This window comes from Adiantum capillus-veneris, chromosome 23, assembly GCF_014529385.1.
Source record: "Adiantum capillus-veneris isolate H3 chromosome 23, ASM1452938v2, whole genome shotgun sequence".
Taxonomy (NCBI): Eukaryota; Viridiplantae; Streptophyta; class Polypodiopsida; order Polypodiales; family Pteridaceae; genus Adiantum; species Adiantum capillus-veneris.
The window spans coordinates 136,473,222-136,492,781 of record NC_140953.1 but is presented as its reverse complement, the minus strand read 5'-3'; the positions used below and the strand labels follow the sequence as shown (position 1 = coordinate 136,492,781).

General features: G+C 39.4%; 1 protein-coding gene across 1 annotated transcript; it reads left to right on the top strand.

Moving 5' to 3' along the window:
* Window positions 1-9: 9 nt before the first annotated feature.
* On the top strand, window positions 10-5,425 carry LOC147428660 (importin subunit alpha-1-like). Its single transcript, XM_086497703.1, has 11 exons — window positions 10-169; window positions 1,063-1,284; window positions 1,437-1,533; window positions 1,839-1,930; window positions 2,065-2,196; window positions 2,282-2,467; window positions 2,559-2,722; window positions 2,807-2,885; window positions 3,646-3,774; window positions 3,858-3,985; window positions 4,082-5,425. The coding sequence occupies exons 2-11, from the start codon at window positions 1,072-1,074 to the stop codon at window positions 4,443-4,445; spliced, it is 1,584 nt and encodes a 527-aa protein (XP_086353829.1). The 5' UTR covers window positions 10-169; window positions 1,063-1,071; the 3' UTR covers window positions 4,446-5,425.
* The last annotated feature ends 14,135 nt before the right edge of the window (window positions 5,426-19,560 follow it).

Here is a 19,560-nt window from a genome sequence, read left to right as displayed (position 1 = left end):
CGTCATGATTAACAAAGCTTCTCTCTCGACGAAAGTGTCTCTCTGACAACATACATTCACACACGCACAAACCAGGACACAGGGCTTGTTATAGCCTAGATCGAATCTGCATCCTTCTCCTTTCTCTCTGCGGGCAGGAAGGCGAAGCATCTTCTTCATCGTCCTCGCGGTAAGCGCACCACTTCAGGTTCAGAATTTGTATCTTCTATATGCTAATCAATGGTAACAGTCTGGATTTAGGGTTTCACACAGACACACACACACACAGACACAGAGAGAGAGAGAGAGAGAGAGAGAGAGAGAGAGAGAGAGAGAGAGAGAGAGAGAGAGAGAGAGAGAGAGAGTCTTTGCAGTTTCCGTTTTGAGTGGATCATTGGGTGGAATCTTGCGTTAGTTTGCATCCGTTTAGAGATCTTTTTCTTGGTTCATTTTTTGATTTGGTTCTGCCAACGACATATGCGAAGTTGATTTCTGTATTGGTGGATGGAAGGTTAGGTGCTTGGATTGACAGGCAGACTTCAGAAAAACTTTTTCATGTAGGTTATCACACAGTATAAATCTGCTTGGATCGATAGGCAGACATGAGCAAAGCTTTTTTATGAAGGTTATCACACGGTAAATCTGATTTAAAGGGAGATATTGCCAGGCTCCTCTTGGAAAGTAGTACAAGATCGCAGGACCAAGTGCCCCATTTTAGTGGATTGTTGGCAAATTGCCATTTTTTCTTGTTTCAGATATGATCTTTGTGAACTCTCATTTAAAGTTGGACCTCTTCTTGCATTTTTTGCTTGGGCATTTCCATACTTGTCACAGATATCTGTACTTTGTATTCTGCCTGTGGTATTGCATTTGCCAGATCTGCTTGTACCGAGTTGTGAAGCTTTAATCTTTCTATTGTAGCAATAGGGTGGGTTTGCATTGATTGTAGTAGTATCAAACAAAACAAGTCTGCAAACTAGCTGTGTTGGTTAGACTTTCCTGTATCAATCTGTTGATGCTTCGTATTATCTTTATTGTTTGGAAAGATGATGTTTTAAAGCATTTACGTTTCTACTCTTCTAGTTTGCCACAATGTCTCTGCGCCCGAGTACCCGTGTTGAGGAGCGGAAGAAGGGCTACAAGGTGGCCGTTGATGCAGAGGAGGCACGAAAAAAGAGAGAAGACAACATGGTTGAGATCCGCAAAAGTAAGCGCGAGGAGAGCTTGTTGAAGAAGCGTCGAGAGGGTATGCAACTTCAAAGCTTCCCCCCTCCTACTCCTGGCTATGGTGCAAGTGATAGAAAGGTGAGATTGATTGCATATGTAGCTCGTACAGCAACTAATAATCAACCTTTTTTTGTTCAGATTGGCAGTATTATTATAAGCTACCTATGTATATTATATTGGGTTTAACATCATGTAGTAACATTGCCGAATGCTTGCATGGACTTTGCCAGCTTGAGAATTTGCCTTCCTTGGTTGCTGGAGTCTGGACAGACGATCCTGGCACACAGTTGGATTCGACAACTCAGTTTCGAAAGCTTTTATCTATAGGTAAGAAGGACATGCTGTAAGTTGTGGCTTTATCTCAGTTTAGTTCTGGGTTCCTGGGTTGCATTTGATGGTTTTGCATGAAATAATCATCATTTATGTGGGTAGCATTTGGTGCCAATTTTGTTGGTGTAGATGTTTTACATCAAAGAACTTGCAATTGCTCTGCAGTTTCTGGGTTTCCTTTGTAAGGCCAATGCTAAAGTTAACTCTTTCTGGTCTATCTCATAGTGTAGCATTCCTACTTTCCTAATAGCTATCAATGTGAACAGTGCCAAACAACTTATGATCTTATAATGGTCTTGTAGAGAGAAATCCTCCTATTGAAGCAGTTATAGCAGCTGGTGTGGTTCCTAGATTTGTTCAGTTTCTTATGCGGAGTGATCTACCTCAGTTACAGGTTTTCTTTTATCAACTACTAAGCCGTTCCTCATATCATCAACAGTTTTAATGTGCTTTTTCGACTGTTCTTATCGTAAGTAGTTTGGATGTGCTTATGTATTTTATTTTGTGTCTTTTTTTGTCCTTTGGCAGTTTGAGGCAGCATGGGCTTTGACCAACATTGCTTCTGGCACGTCAGAGCATACCAGGGTGGTCATTGAGCAGGGAGCGGTGCCCATTTTTATACAACTTCTTAGCTCACCCAGCGATGATGTGAGGGAGCAGGTATGAGACGACTTTAAGCAAGTTATCTGGCATATCTTTTCTGCCAGTGCAGCAGTTGATTTATAGATTTTTGTGATGTTCTCAGGCAGTCTGGGCTCTAGGAAATGTGGCTGGTGATAGTGCCAGGTGCAGAGATCTCGTTCTAAGTAGTGGCGCTATGGTGCCGCTACTGGCACAACTAAATGACAACCCAAAGTTGTCAATGCTAAGGAATGCAACTTGGACTCTTTCTAACTTCTGTCGAGGGAAACCTCAGCCTCCTTTTGCAGAGGTGGTATTCGGAAAAATGTTGATGTAGGCTGTAGCATTTTCGATTGCCTTTGATTGAATTGAATTGTCATACTTTGTGTTCTTGCTTCCAGGCAAAGGCTGCTTTACCTGCTCTTGCTAGACTCATCAATTATGAAGATGAAGAAGTTTTGACCGATGCATGTTGGGCTCTTTCTTACCTTTCGGATGGGACTAGTGAAAAAATCCAAGCTGTGATCGATGTGGGTGTTTGTGGTCGCCTTGTGACCCTTTTACTGTAAGTAGTTATCTTTGAAGAAAGATTCGTTTGGTTCGTCAATTTTCTCTATGAACATGCTGATGACTTTGCTTGCTATCCCAGGCATCATTCACCTTCTGTCCTGGTCCCCGCGTTGCGAACAGTTGGCAATATTGTGACAGGAGATGATGTTCAAACTCAGGTTGGATCTCGTTTGTTCTCTCTGAATGTCTCACTAAATATAAGAATCAGATAAACATAAGGATGATCTACGTGCGTTGTTGGTTGAAGAGCTTGTAATGGGCAATGTAGTCGATCATGAATTCTGCTTTTAGCATGCAATTCAATGTGGTTGTTCAGAGGATTCAGTGACTGTATTGGCCTGCCAGCAGCAAGGCCTTAGTGTTTGGTTGGTTTTTTAAAATTTGAAGATATGGTGATGATGGTTTTTAGCTCAAATCATTGTTTGTTCTTTAATGCTAAATGTTGAGATGATTCTCTTTGCTTTTCCACTCATTCCTTGAGAGCTCTCTCTCTCTCTCTCTCTCTCTCTCTCTCACACACACACACACACACACAAACACACTCCTTTATTTCATTTCATCTCTCTCTCTCTCTCTCTCTCTCTCTCATAGTATATATCTTTGTTTTGTACTGTTGTTATTTTGTTACTCTGACTTTGTATCAGATCCACCACCTTGTAACTTTCTGGTCTCATAGGTCACTTTGGCCTTTTGAAGACGTTAATATAACATTTCATTTCATTTCATTTCTCTCTCTCTCTCTCTCTCTCTCTCTCTCTCTCTCACACACACACACACACACACACACACACACACACACACACTCCTTTAGGAATACTACTCTTTGTTTATTAAAGATAACTTTCTTTCTTTCCAGGCAGGCCTTGTTAAATTTTTTAACATTTCTTATGCTTGTTTGTTTTGTTTTGATCGGTTCAGGTTATTCTTGATCATCAAGCTCTCCCGTATCTGCTGGCACTTCTTTCTCAGAACCATAAGAAGAGCATCAAGAAAGAAGCTTGCTGGACAGTATCAAACATAACAGCAGGGAACAAAAGTCAGATTCAGGTAGTTTTACTTGTTACATACCCTATTGAATACACCATTGTTTAGCTGGTTAACACGTTTTTTGGTATTTCGTTGATTTTAAGGCGGTCATTGACGCCAATATCATACCTCCGCTCGTTTCCTTACTGGCAAATGCGGAGTTTGATGTTAAAAAGGAGGTCGCGTGGGCAATCTCAAATGCTACCTCTGGGGGTTCAAATGATCAGATCAAGTATGCTTTTGAAGGACCGGAAAAGCATGGGTTAATCATCTTGATGTCTTAAATGATAAAGCCATCTAATCTTAAATATATGCTTGTTGTTGACAGGTATCTTGTTAGTCAAGGGTGCATAAAGCCTATGTGTGATATGCTGACTTGCTCCGACCCCAGAATCATTACAGTGTGTCTTGAAGGACTTGAAAACATCTTGAAAGTTGGAGAGATTGAGAAAGATGCTGGCAATTCAGGGGTAAATCTGTACGCGAAGTTCATCGAGGAGGCTGATGGCACTGAGAAGATTGAGAATTTGCAAACCCATGATAACACAGAAATCTATGAGAAGGCAGTGAAGCTACTAGAAACCTATTGGGTTGAGGATGATGAAGATCAAACCATGGCTCCAGGCACTGAGAATGGGTTTGTTTTTGGAGGCTATACTCCTGAGAACGCTAGTGGTTTCAATTTCAGCTGAGGCTAGCTTCAGAAAGCTATTGGCAGGAGGGAGGCTGGCATGGACTGATATTGCATGTAGGCACAGAATGTCTGGCACGAGTCTGCGTCACATTGTCTGCATGGGCTGCATGTGTGAACATCTTGCATCTGCTGCTTGTGTGCGTGTACTAACAAGTGGGTCTCCTAACTTAGCCATGAATCTCTTGCCGATTACAATTGTGTAAGAGTCTCATGAGCTGAAAACTTGATCAACTAACAAGCATCCTTGCTTGCTTGCTTCACCAGTGATCAGGTTACTCAAGGGATCTTCTATTAGTGGAAGATGGAAGATTCCGTAGCTACTGACAGTGCCACTGCAGAACATGCAGAAGGGACTCAGCTTGCATATCACACACTTGACACACACAAGCATGACACAGCACTCGACAGCACACACAGCACTCGGGCACATTTCACACGCATGGTGCGCACACCACACATGCATTCCCTGCCTGCCTCATTCCTGGTCTTGCATTCAAAGCCTTGCATCATCTTGCACATATGCATAGACACAGACACAGCTTTGCGCATGTGCATGTGCATGCGCACACACGACACATGCATACGCTCACGATCTCACACACACACACTGAAAAAAGAAAACACAAAAGAGATGGGCACACACCACTGACTGCATGCGCACTCAGCATGCATGCTTTCAAACATGTCAGCATGCCCTTGTTGGTCCTGCAAGTGAAGGTACTATGCCAATGCCAAATGCCTGTTCAGAAGTTTTGAGAGGGAAGCAACTGTCAGATTGGCTCCTCAAAATCGCCTGTTTATACATACCATATTATTGGCATGTAAAGTGAACTAATTTTTTGCGGAGAATTTAGTACGCCCTACGAAGCAAATAACTATGTTGTATTACCATTCTGTTTTGTCCCCGATGTATGCAGATGGGTTTTTATTGGATTGGGATATTTTCACGAGTGAATTTTACGAGTCTTTTTCATGTTCTCTCGTTTCTTATCTTTGGGGTTGAAGGGTGTATGCCTGATCTCTTTCATACGGTTGGCCTCGTGGACAAGGGTGACAAAAAATCTCTGAAAGAGCTGTACCACCTTTGGATGAACATAATGTTTATGAATGGTTCCTTTATTGTTCTCAAAAACAGACAAAAAGGAGTGGCCTCACTAGCTTGAATGGCCCGGGCATGATGTGCATTTGATTGTGCAAGGCCTAAAAAAGTTTTGTTGGAACATTCGATATCGAGCATCCTGTGGGGATGTGCAGGCAAGACATTTGTTGTGGCTGCACTTGCTTTTGCAGTTAGTAAGTTCCCTCTAAAGACAATGAGTTATCTGCTTGTCCAGATGAAACCTGTATGCATTGTTTTGCCACAGTGCATGCCTCCGGAGTATGATGAGAATAATTTTTGAACCTGAAGAAGCAAGCTGCTGATTCTTACCCTTTTTATCTGTTCAATGTTTTTGGTTGTGAAAGCTTACATATTTATTTGCTTGCATTACACACCTACACACACATCAAAGTGTTGTGTTTGGATGGACACTATTCACATTGTTTAGTCAGTCTGTGTCTGGATAAATTTGAACCCTGAATAAGCTGTCAATTCTTTGCCCTTATTACCCATTCACTGTTCTTGGAAGCTGTCATGCAGCAGTATAATTAGTGCATGTACTAAGGTAGCAAAGTGCCAACCTCCATTGGAAAGAACAGAACAGCTGTTTTTTGTAGTAGTGCTACTAGTATTTCAAGTCATACTGTGTACATGATTGATTGTTCTTAAGAGAACAAACTCTTGCTCTGATGGGCTTGTTAGTGCAGATGAGCCTAGACCGGAGGTGTGGGATTTATGTCCAATCGAAGTGTCGTGGTTGTGGCCTCGTAGTTACGATTTTTATAAGGATACTTTTCTAATTAGCTTGTAGATCAAACTTCCTTGTTTGATAAACATCTCTGGTAATAAGAATTCTACCACATTTTTACATGTACATAAAAATGTAAGAATCTCTTTCGTTTTCTCACGTAGATTGTGCTCATTAATGAGCTTGACTAATCTGAAGGTTTATGGTTTAATGGCCTTTTTGGTCCTACATTCGATGTTTTTGAAAAATGTGCCTTTGATATCTGGGAGGTTGATCTCTCCTTGGCATAGAGAATCTCTCCCACCCCCACTTGTATGGACTATTGCTCTTAACCGGCACGGTGGGTTGTGATGATCCTTTATGTTTCTCTTATCTTGGGCCTTTTTTAGAAATTAGGTGCCTTCTGTGGACACTATGCAGATTATGGAGAACAACTTGGTTCATACCTTTGTTCATCATAGATGGATTGCCGTACCTAAATTGGTCTTGGCTTTCTAATCCTAATTGAAAGTTGGATGATGATGGTGTTTTGTGCTTGGTTGACACTAGCTTGTAATTGGGCTTGCTTCTATAAAATCATTTGCGCCTTCTGGAGTTCCACTAACTTGTGAAGTTTTGTTTTGCAGTTTATGATTGATTTACTCATATGCTCTTAAAGTACTTGATACATACTTAAGTATGACAACTTTAGTTCATATGCTATGCTTTTCAAAGCTCTCTACACTCCTTAAGGTGTTTTACCTTGACCTCACCAATTGGCTCTGTTCTTGCTATTTTTCTTAGGAGTAGCCTCCTTTGATTGGCTTTTTAAATGATGCTTTTAAACAGCCGTTGATGCTTTTGGTTATAGCTCTAAGCACTTTGATTTTTATTAAAACACTAAGAGTTGGGGCTTTATCTACTGTCTGGCCTCTCATTGTCTGATCTTTTTTGGTTGGGATTGAGTTATGTGCGATCTGTCGCTGGAATATTGACCTTCTTGCCTTGTTTACTATGATGTTCTCTAGTGATCTTAGAAGGTTTTAAAGCTATGCTTTCTTATGACTATTTGACACAGACTTCTTTTTTCTCGCTTTGCATGAGCATCGACTGTACTAGGGTCTACCTAAGGTTGTGCTCATCTGGAATGATTTGACTGAGGTATGCAGTACTTATCATGAATGATGTGCTTTATATTGGCTTTGAGAGAGTATTGACTCGTAGACTATTGTATTATAAAAATTCCTTGCTTTGTTACCTCTTCTAAATCTTTCCACTTGGAATGATTTATGTCTCTGTTCTGATTCGTGTCTTTGGTTTGGACGGAGGAAACCATTACTTTCATATATTCTACTACTCTGATTTTTTATTGATACTATATTTTTTGGAAAAAATATGCAAAACTTAGGCTTTGTTAAGGTTTGCTTCTCGGCTTGGAACACGATTGCTAAACTAAGGGTTTTTGACCTTTTATGGATGGCTAGTTGGGTGCTAGATTGTTGGATGAAAAGTTGTGTATTTTTTGCAACACTACAATTTCTTTCTCACTTCTAGGGGTGTAATTTTTTTCTCTCATATTTAGGTGGACATTTATAACAAGGGAGTTGAAGAAAGGACACCTATAATCCTTACATAGAATTTCTAATGGTATACACTATACGCAGTATGCTTACCCATGTATCAAATGGGCAACTTGAAGACAGGATTCACTTACTATTTGGAGTAAAATGTAATGTGTTGCTTACACGCGCGCGCGTGCAAATTTCTAATGGTATACACTATACGCATTATGCTTACCCATGTATTAAATGGGCAACTTGAAGACAGGATTCAATTACTATTTGGAGTAAAATGTAATATGTTGCTTACATGCGGGCACGCGCGCGTGCACACGCACACACACCCACACCCACCATTAGGGCATAATAAATCTTTTATCTAAGGATGCCAACCATTGGCTCTATTGAGATGACTTTTCCTTGCCCTAACCTATTCAATGCTGCTGAGGAGGTCCAATAGATGAAACGAGAATAGGTCATTAGGGCATAATAAAGCTTTTACCTAAGGATCATTGGCTTTATTGAGACGACTTTTCCTTGCCCTAACCTTCTCAATGCCGCTGAGGAGGTCCACTAGATGAAATGACAATTGATTAGTTAAATTTTAAGTAATATTCCGAATCCTCAACCTATCAAATGATAAACTAATCTATTGGGATAACTAAATTGGTCTCACCAACCTCAGTAGAGATGATTACATCAATCTGATGGTAGTATATGCACTTGAGTAGGTCTAAAATACGAGCATTAACCTTAACCATGGGATTGATCTGATTGTTTATGACATTTTATGTAGGCTACAATGAACAAGGTCAGTAAATCTTTAAGGGCTCTCAGAACTTAGTTGACTTTGTTACTCTGCTAGGACCATGCTCTGAGAATTGCGTACTTTGCTCTCAACATTGGCACGAATCACTTTTTACTCTGTTAGAAACATGCTCTAAGAATTATATACCAACCATATTTTGTTCTTTGCTCATTTGACACGAGGAACTCTTGAGGCACTGAACCAGTAATACACTAAGGACCCTAATCTTCTTACCTCTTGGTTAGCCTTGACACAATACAAATGAAAAGGCAACTAGCCTCTTGCTATGCACAATACTGTAAGCAGACCATACTGGTTTATCCTCACCGAGATGCTATCGAGAAATAGCAAATGTTCCCTTCCCCAACTCATTTTGACACATTATTCACCTATTTAACTAGGTGTGCCAGCCTCCTTGCTTGCTTAGGTTGAGAGAGTCTAAACCCAAATCAAGTGATTTAAGCATGGAAAAATCTGATGAATTGGTGGCATCTCTAAGTATTCCTTATGTGCTAGCTTGTTTTGGGTTTGACTTTTGTTTTTGGATGTTGGATTTCTATTACTAGGAGAATAATTACATACATAATGGCTCATCATGCTGATAAGAACTGGTTTGATGCATCACCTCAAACGCTACTAAGATAAGAATATGGTGTTTGAATGTCTTTCTTGACTAAGATTTATATGGTTCAACATAGTAGTTGGGCTGATTTTCTGTAGGTTTACCTTGTGGTTCTTCTGCCACAATACGTTTAATAAAATTGATAAGAATTCATTCAAAAGTGGTTGAACCAAGCATGCCATCTATAGATAGGGGGACTCAGACCTTATACATGATACCATTAAGAACTAGGAAGGATTTGTTTCATCTTTCCAGAGACACATTCTTTGTTTGCATCTCATACTATCTTTGTGGCTTATATATGTGCCTTATAAGGCTTGTTTTAGGCAATTGTTAAACAAACATCTTGTTTTAGGCAATTGAGGGTCTTATCATTTAATGAGTGATGTAAATCAAGCAACAAACAACACGCAAGCACCATAAAGAGGGCTGATGAGAAAAAGATTTGACGAGCCATCGTTGCTCACCAATAAACTATTTTTTTTGCATTTATGTATTCTTTTTGATAGGGCTCCACTCATGGGCTCATAAGCCATTGTGAAAATATCAATTCTCAAAGGTATGTATCCATGTGCTTTCTTTGGAAATGTGCTTAATACCTACCCAAATCATTTATTTGAAAAACAGCTCGATAGTCTTTCAGATCAAACTTGCAGTGAATGAAGAAAAGCCTTTCTCCTCCCAAGAGAGTCAATAATTTGAGCCTTAAGATCAAGCTTTTGTCTTTCCATGACAGTTGAGAGCTCAAATCTAGACATATAAACTTGAGAGTTAATTTAGACATGTACACTTACCTTGTAAAAAGTTATACAAAAACTAATTTAAGCCAAGCTTAAAAATGATAGTTGCCACTAAAGGTTCCACCCTTTGCGCAACCAAAAATAGTGGAATGAAGGATTCGACAACACATTGAAATAAGATAGACTTGAGCAATGTTTACCTAGATTTATCTTGTCTTAGGTTTAAACTTGTATAGACCTCTAATTATGAGGCTTTAACATTAGAAGATTGTGCATCCTTGTGTGTGTGTGTGTGTGTGTGTGTGTGTGTGTGTGTGTGAGAGAGAGAGAGAGAGAGAGAGAGAGAGAGAGAGAGAGAGAGAGAGAGAGAGAGAGATCTGTAGAGAAACATCTTCAATTATTCACCATACCAAGAAGAAACAAGAAATATTATTTTTTTGCTATAAAAAGTCTTGAAGCAAAGGATTCGAAAGGGAAAGAAATTTTTTGCCCTTGCCAACAACCACTATACCAACAATATTTCAACAATGAAACCAGTCACACATGGTTGAAGCCACTCAAGTCATATCGTACAATTGCAAGCCAAGATCTGGGATCCAAAAGCAAAATTCTAAGCTTTTATCTTGAAAATTCAAGGGATTAAAATTTATTAATTGTTTAATTAGTCTACCTAGGAAACATTAAGTAGAGGATCTTGCCATAGTGACTATGTATACTCTCTATTTTCATGTTAGTCTCGGGGTATAGAGAAAGTTGCAAATACATGTTGACACTTGGAATGCTAACCAGAGGCATGTTATTTGAAACAATTTGACTTGAAGACCTAGCTGCTCATGCATGAACATATAGTAGAGGTTGTTGATGTTAGGAATAAAGGCATAGCTAAAGAGAGATTAGAGTGTTTTACTTAATGGAGAGAGATAATTGAGAGAGAGAGAGAGAGAGAGAGAGAGAGAGAGAGAGAGAGAGAGAGAGAGAGAGAGACCACACGATATACATGGTTCACCCAATGTGGGCTACATCCACGGGAAAGCAACCACTCAATGGATTTGCACTTCAAACTAGAAGTAGGTTACAAAGGGATTAGCAACCCTTAACTGAACTCCCGCCTTGCGTCACTTTCTTAGTCCATCTCACATACACTTCACTCACACCTTCACAATACGTTTTGTGTGTAGAGGAGGTCTCCTTTTATAGGCCAAAAGGGATGCCCTCTCTCATGAGAGACACCCGTCTGTGTAGCCACCCTTGAGTAAACAAGTCCGCCTAGAAATTGGTCATGCACCCATGTGTAACTGTAGACAAGTTTGCCTGAAACTCATCTAACGGCCATTGAATTCGACCACCAGCCAACAGGCCAACTGGCTAAAAACAGTCATTTTTCGATTGTTGTTTGGCCACAATATTCTGACGAAAAAGAATATTCCGACGTGAATTTTGGGTTTTTCGACGAGTGATTTTTCTCACGCATGATGGCTTCTCTTCATAACGGAGGCCTTACAAATGTGCATTTTTTGAGTAATTTTTTTTTATAAGGAGTGAATCAGGCTCCACACTTAACAATTGAGAACTTTACCACTTTTCCTTTTTAGCTAGCGATTTCAAACTCAACTAGATATGGCGTAGTGAGAAAGAACTGCTAGCTTATTAACAAGCCTTCTACATGATGTGTTGGGAAGCAACGATTGCAAAAAAACAAAATCATCCTGAAATCGTGTCTCGATTAGCTACCCCTCTTGCTATTGATAGAAGCTATTCAATCAACGCCTAGGGATGGTAGATAGCTTGTTGCATTACTAGAGCTGCCCCTCTTGCTATTAATAGAAGCTAGACAACCACCACCTAAGGCAGGTAATCTCAAAGCTGTCTCAACACAGCTCTCTATATTTTTGTTTTGCAAGCAAATGTTTGTATAAAGGAACCAATCAACAATTTCAAACTCACTATGTGGGATTGAATTTTGCTTAGTTTTAGAATGCACAAAGCATGAAATGCATGGTGAGAGAACACTCACTTAAATGTGCAAATAGTCTTGCTTGGTGGGTGTTGCTACAGAACCTAACAAGACATACACAGATTGACATGAAGCATCTAGCATTGAAGTAAACGAATTACAAAGTGCATTGAGGAATTTTTAAAAAAGAATTGCGTATGTGATGACCAATTAGTTCTATAGCTGTCTGTAAAAAAGAATTGCGTATGTGATGGCCAATTAGCTCTATAGCAGTGGATTACATGGGAATTTGCGAACAAACCAAAGTGCTCATCGTATTTGAGTATTAAACAAAGCTACAATCAAATGAAATTGTTGCTCATTACTTAACCTTTCCCATCTACATTTAAAAATTGGTAAAGAGCATTTAGCACAGGGAGGCTTAAAAGGACCCCCCTTGTGATTCTCAATCTTTCCAAAGCATGCAATGCTCTTTTGCAAAATGGCAACCACATCACAAAAGTTATCCCTCCGTAGTAGGCCTTGAAAGCGTTACAAAGCTTGTCAAAAGTAGGGCTTTGAGGCTTGGAGGTCTATCACGTTTATTTTTAATTCGTTCTCTGAGTGTTTTGTAGAAATAAAACCTAAGCTTGATGAACAAGAGCTCTCATCTTATCTAAGAACTGATAGGCCAACTCTCAAGGGCGTTTTCCCACCAGTTGTAGGGAATCACAAGCTTACAAGATTTTCCAAAAGGGTAAGCAAGGTGCTTTGAATTCCATAACAACAAGCAAGGCAATATTTTTTATCCTATTATGGTTCAATGCTTTAGCAAGGCTATTTTTTCATACTTGCATAGTTTAAAATCTAGCATTATTTATGATGGGTAAAAAGGTTACTTAGGTCAGTTAGATTTTTAAATTAGTAGGGATATTTGTGTAAGATGTTTATAGGCACTTCCAAATCTTGAGATATGCTATAATAATATGTGCTTGAGGATATGTTACAAACATACGTGCTTGAGGATAGGCTAGGTGCATATACAAGCAAGAAGATTTTTGCAGCAAGTCAAAGACCTTATCCACATGCACGTGGAGATATTGAAGTCAACTTGTCAAAAGGTTTGACAAGTGCAAATTAGTAGCAGAAATTGTTGAGGAAATGTTGTTCAATCACTTCAAGGAATGTGAGAGGCTAATTTATGAGTACTAGTGATGTTCTACCGCTTATATCTAATCTTGTCATCAAGGATATGGAGTGTCTATCTATTTCAATTACTTTGAGCATCAAAGCTCCAAGTTATGCAATGAGATACAAGTTTTGGTGGCATTATTTTTTATGTTGATTCGAGTGTGCACATCTATCTAGGGACAAAACATGTTCACTTTGCTATGGAATTTCGATAAGGTTTTAGAACCAAATTACAATATTAACAAGACTATTGGCAAGGCCCAAGTGTAACAGTCAACTACTGACCATAAGATGATGTTTGTGATCCCATATTCTAGCACTTATGGGCAAAAGTTTTATCAATTTACAACAAAATTAGGGTGAGTCTAACTCACATTCATGAAGCCAAGGGATTGTTCTTTGATATCCATTATTTTAACACAGATGCCATGGATTTATCAAATATCACTTTTCCTATTGGGACACGATTGCCACAAGATCATTGGTTCTTGGCTTCTTTAACGAGGTGCCCATAAATATTTTTAGCCAGATTTTGCAACAAAGTGCTCATTAAAATTTTCTTTATAGATTTGGCCATGATGATGGGTGTAAGATTTATGGTCTAGTAAAGAGTGTATAAGCATGTTCCATATTTTGTGCAAGGGGGACACCAAATATGTTTCAATCATGCAGTACTTTTGAGTTTTGAGTATTTCTATGACAACTATACTAATACAAGAAAGATGTGTACTTTTAATTTTCATATTTCTCATCAACAACTATATTGCCACTTTTTATCAATATATCTACAAGATGGTATGGTGATATATGAGTGTAAGACCTTAGGAGATGTGAAAACCAAGATCCATTTTTACTACATCAGGACACTACGATTGTGAAGTTTGAAGTTATCCTTGATTAGAGTCTAGGATCATGTTTGGCTACTCAAATTAGAAGCAATATGCAACTGTAAGGGCACACAATTTTGAGGAAAGGGATGTAAGTTCAATTCTTGTGTAGCCATTCTTGGACACACTATAACTTCCATCAAATTGTGGAGTTAAGGAATAGGGATCTCATTCAATTTAGTAGAAGCACTCCACACTAGGCTCTTATTCTTTAAAAAAACAACACCGATTGTGGGATTTACTCTGCATGTGGATAATAAATGTACTTGTGGACTTAAACATAAGAGGCCAAATTGTTTGTGTCACAAGCAATTCCAAATACTTTGACTAATCTAGATTATAAGGTAAGCATTCAGAAACCTTATTGAGCAAGAATGGAGCTGGAGATGAAGATGAGCTAGTTCTTAATGTATCCATCAAATGTGGCAAAGTATAAGTTTGTGTAACTCTGAACTTCTCTAAAAACTTGCTAAATATAGCATGTGTATCCTCATGTGTATGTCCAACCATTAAAAATCCTAGCTGGATGGTTTTGAAAACCCCCCTTGCAACAAGAAATGACAAGTAAGCAAATAAATTTTGGTTTTTATTCTCCCCAGCACAATTATCTAATTGTAGTGTTCTCTGGCAACTTGCAAAATGTTGACCGCAAATCCTCTTCTACAATTTCAGGTGATTGAACAATAGGCCCTTTTCTGTCACTCATGTTATGGTAGTCTAAATCATCCCTTCTGTTCAAAGCATGTAATAGTGAAACATTGCTCCTCGGAAGCCCATTTGTTACTAGATCACCAAGTGGATGCTTATCCATCCTTTCTAAGTTGTGTAAACAATTAGCAATTGTAAGGTTTGGATCAGCTGGCCACATACCATTCAAAACAAAGTGTTCGTAATGACCTTCTCCATGTCCATGAGTGATCTTGCCAATTAGTGCCACTTGCAAATTGTAAAGTGAATCCACACCCTTGGGAACAACGCATAGTCTTGGAATTGCTGTCTTCTTTTGATCCATCTATTCATGAACTATGCATACATATTTATCTGGTTGAGTTTCCAAAAATGTGCATCATGCATAATATAGGCTTCCACAACTCTTTTGTTGTGCCATGTGAACTTCTCTCTCCCTCAAGAGGAGAGCTCTTTTTTCAAGGTTAGGTTTGGCTTACAATATTGCTTTGATTGAACTACAAATAGAACTTACTTATCTTTGTTAAGGTGACATGTGGGTACTCTTTGTTCCAAATTCTACCAAAAGAAGACTGGGAAAGATTCTTCTCATACCCCATTTGTTCAAGTGTTGTGTTGATTTTACTTAAAATATTCACTTGTTTGTATGTTGATGGAATTACCAATTAAGTCTCCCTTGAACCATCCAACATTGTTCTACTTCTATGCGGCATCTTCTCAGAGTTGTTATCCACAAATTCATTGAGCAATGCTCTTGCTAAGCTAGTATGTTGAAGTCCTCTTTTCAATGTACATGTGTTTCCATGCACATATTGAAGCACACCATTTCCAAACCTTTCCTTGTAGCAGTAAAACGATGTCTTTGGTATTCCATGTAGATCATACCATGCCCTACAAAAAATAATAGTCCCATTTATCTTGAATTGGTACCACACCTTCTCATCTTTTTTGTAGCATATGGAGAGAACATCATAAACATAATTATCCTCTTCCTCATCACCATTGTAGCTTGTTATTGATGTTACATTTGTAGCTTGTGCATCCACATGATCCTCTTCCTCATCACCATTGCAGCTTTGCAAAGCTGCAGATGCTTAGTTGATCTTTTCGAACGATCAACCACACTGGGACTGAGACACGGCCCAAACTCCATAGGGAGGCATCAATGGGGAATATTGCATTGGTTCAAGTAAGTTGGCATTACTATGATAGACTGTATTTGAACCTTTGGCCACCAAATGGCACTCCAAATTGAGCCTTGGAGGGAAGTAGTATCCATTGTAGAAAAAGGAAGGACCACATCCTTCAAGCATTCTTCCACTAGTATGAATACATTTACTTGGCCTATCTTTATACCTTCACAAGTGGAATCTTCATTGTTTCTACACACACAACCGACATCAACAAATTTATTGTCAAATATCATGTGCACTTTCTCCCCATATTGAAAGTCCATCCGGAAAATGAAAAAATTAAATTGTTAATTGAAAAATCAAGTAGAAATTATGTCAAAATTACATACAAAAGAAGCTAAAATAGTCAAAATCTAAAACCACAATTTACGTATTAGAATGCACTATAGGTTAGACACGTGATGGTGATTGCGACCAATTAATCCATGATACTTTACGTTGGAGAAGTAGTCTGGTTGGGTAGATAATTCATGATACTTATGATTGGGCATATAATGGAGCTTGAGAGCAATGAATGATTGATATTAAAGATGATATATTGGAGATATGATGGCCATACAATGTATCTATCTCTATTTGTATGCTTGAATATAGCTTAGTTTGGACAAGTGGTGGACCTTATTGTTAAGTATGGAGCATGATTTACCCCTTGTAATTTTCTGTGTTAAAAACGCACATTTGTAAGGCCCCCATTATGAGGAGAAGCCATTGTGCGTGAAGAAAAATAACTCACCGGAAACCAAAATTTTCATGCCCGGTCTCGAGCTTAAGCTCGAGACTTCTTTCGCCGGAATAATTTTTTTTTCACCGGAATATTATGGTCGGACGGCGGCTGGAAAGTGGTTGGAAAACGATCGGTCGGTTGGCCGGTAGTCAATGCCCGATGGCCGCTGGTCGAAAGTCAATGGCCGATGGCCGGTAGCATAATTCAAAAGCGCACTTGTCTTCTCAAGGGCGGCCACACATGGGTAGATTGGAGGTTTCGATTTGGACTTATCTACACAAGGGCGGCTAGACATGGTTGCCTCTCATGAGAGGGGGCAGCCCTTTTGGCCTATAAAGGGAGGCCATTTCTACACACATTTCATAGTGTGACGTTGATGCAACAAGGTGGGTGTGAGGTGGTGAGAGTGAAGCAAGGTGCGAGCTCCAAAAGGGTATAATCCCTTTGTAGCCTACTTCTTGTTTTGAAGTACTAAAGCCATTGAGTGGCTGCTTTCTCGTGGACGTAACCCACATTGGGTGAACCACGTATATCGTGTGTACTCTCTCTCTCTCTCTACTCTATAATCTCATGTGTGAAAATTATCTCTCTCCATTAAGTAATCTACTCAATTATCTACTTAGCTACGTCATATTTCCCAACAACTGGTATCAGAGCAAGGTTTGCTCGTAGCTAAAGTATCTCAAGGAAAGGATTCCTTGAATTGAGTGGGAGTTATGGCGGAGGAAGGGAAGCTCAAGATTGAGAAGTTCAATGGCAAAAACTACCAACATTGGAAGATGCAGATTGAAGACTATCTCTACCAGAAGAACCTCTATTTGCCACTAGGCGGTGTTGCAAAGAAGCCCGCAACAATGGCAGATGAAGCATGGAGTGTCCTTGATCGAAAGGCACGGGAACAATTTGGTTAAGCTTGGCATCAACGTTGGCCTTCAATGTTTCAGAGATGAAGACCACGGAGGACTTGATGAAGTCACTTGACGACTTCTACGAGAAACCATCGGCATCCAATAAGGTATTTCTTATGAAGCTCTTGTTCAATCTAAAGATGGCAGAGAATGGTTCAGTTGCAGAACACCTAAATGAATTTAACAAAAACATAAGTCAAATTCAATCGGTGAAAATCAATTTCGATGATGAAGCGCGAGCTCTCCTTATACTATCATCTCTACCAGATAGTTGGGACAGCCTTGTGATGGCTGCAAGTAATTCTATTTCTGGAACAAATACTCTTAAGTTTGATGATGTCGTGGGTGTTCTCCTAAGCGAGGGAATACGAAGGAGAAGCACATAAGAATCATGTGCTGTACTGCCAGTGGAAACAAGACCTAAGGAGTCGTGATCGCTCAAGATGGAGTAAGTCATGCTCAAAGTCAGTTCTTGAATGTTGGAACTGCGGCAAGAAGGGCCACGTCAAGAAGGATTGCTGGTCCAAGAAGAAGAAGGAGACCGAGTCTCAAGACAACAAGCCAACATTGGAGGTCAATGTGGAAGGTAAAGTAGAGCAAGATGAAGTAAAAGGTAAGGAGAAAATGGTTTGTAGATTAAGGAAAAGCTTGTATGGTTTAAAGCAAGCATCAAGACAATGGTACTTGAAGTTCGATTGATGGATGTTAGATCATGGATTCAGAAGATGGAACTCAAATCATTGCGTCTATAGAAAGAATTTGGGAGATGGGAAGTTCATCATTCTAATGTTGTATGTTGATGACATGCTGATTGCAAGTGCTAACATGAAGGACATCAAAGACCTAAAAGAGGAGCCGTGTAAATCTTTTTCAATGAAAGATTTAGGTGCTGCAAAGAGGATACTTGGTATGAAAATATCAAGGGAAAGGACGAAGAAGACAATAAAGCTATCTCAAGAGGATTACATCAAGAAGGTACTAGAAAGGTTTGCAATGCAAAATGCAAAAACGGTTTCTACGTCTTTGGCTAGTCACTTTAAACTAACCAAGGATATGTGTCCAAAGACACAAGAGGAGATAACCTAATGTCTAAAATTCCATATGCTGCAGTGATAAGTTCTCTTATGTATGCTATGGTCTGGACAAGGCCAGACATTGCACATGCAGTGGGAGTTGTAAGTAGGTTCATGGACAACCCAGGTAAAGAGCACTGGCAAGCTGTGAAGTGGATACTTAAGTATCTAAAAGGGACAACAACAAATGCTTTGTATTTTGGAGGAACTGATATTTTTCTTCATGGATATGCTGATGCAGATATGGTAGGTGACAAAGATACTCGAAGGAGCACTACTGGCTATGTCTTCACGATTGGAGGCACAACAGTAAGCTGGGCTTCAAAGCTGCAGGAAGTGGTCTCACTTTCTACCACAGAAGCAGAGTATGTAGCAATGACGGAGGCAAGCAAAGAAATTCAGTGGCTTCACAGATTCTTAGAGGAGCTTGGATTCAAACAAGACAATTATGTCTTGTACAGTGATAGCCAAAGCGCTATCCATCTTGCGTAGAACTCAACCTTTCATTCAAGACAAAGCACATTGAGGTGAGATATCACTTCATACGCACTCTTTTGGAAGAGGGACAACTAAAGCTAGGAAAGGTGCATACAAGTGAAAATCCTGCAGACATATTTACAAAGGTCGTCAACAAGGAGAAGTTGAGCTTTTCCTCATCTTAAATCGGCATACAAGGATAAGAAGCTAGGATGGAAAGTAGTCACAGGTTTGGTTTGGAGATCAGTCTCCAAGTGGGAGATTGTTAAGTATGGAGTTTGATTTACCCCTTGTAATTTTCTGTGTTAAAAACACACATTTGTAAGGCCCCCATTATTAGGAGAATCCATTGTGTGAAGAAAAATAAGTCGCCGAAAAATAAAATCACTCGTCAGAAACCAGAATTTTCACGCCCAGTCTTTCATCGGAATATCCTTTTTTTGCCGGAATATTATGGTCGGACGGCGGTCGGAAAACGATCGGTC

Coding starts and splice junctions, on each gene's coding strand:
- LOC147428660 (XM_086497703.1), top strand. CDS start 1,072: ATGTCTCTGCGCCCGAGTACCCGTGTTGAGGAGCGGAAGAAGGGCTAC. Junction 1,285..1,436: donor ATGGTGCAAGTGATAGAAAG/GTGAGATTGATT, acceptor GGACTTTGCCAG/CTTGAGAATTTGCCTTCCTT. Junction 2,468..2,558: donor CTCAGCCTCCTTTTGCAGAG/GTGGTATTCGGA, acceptor TCTTGCTTCCAG/GCAAAGGCTGCTTTACCTGC.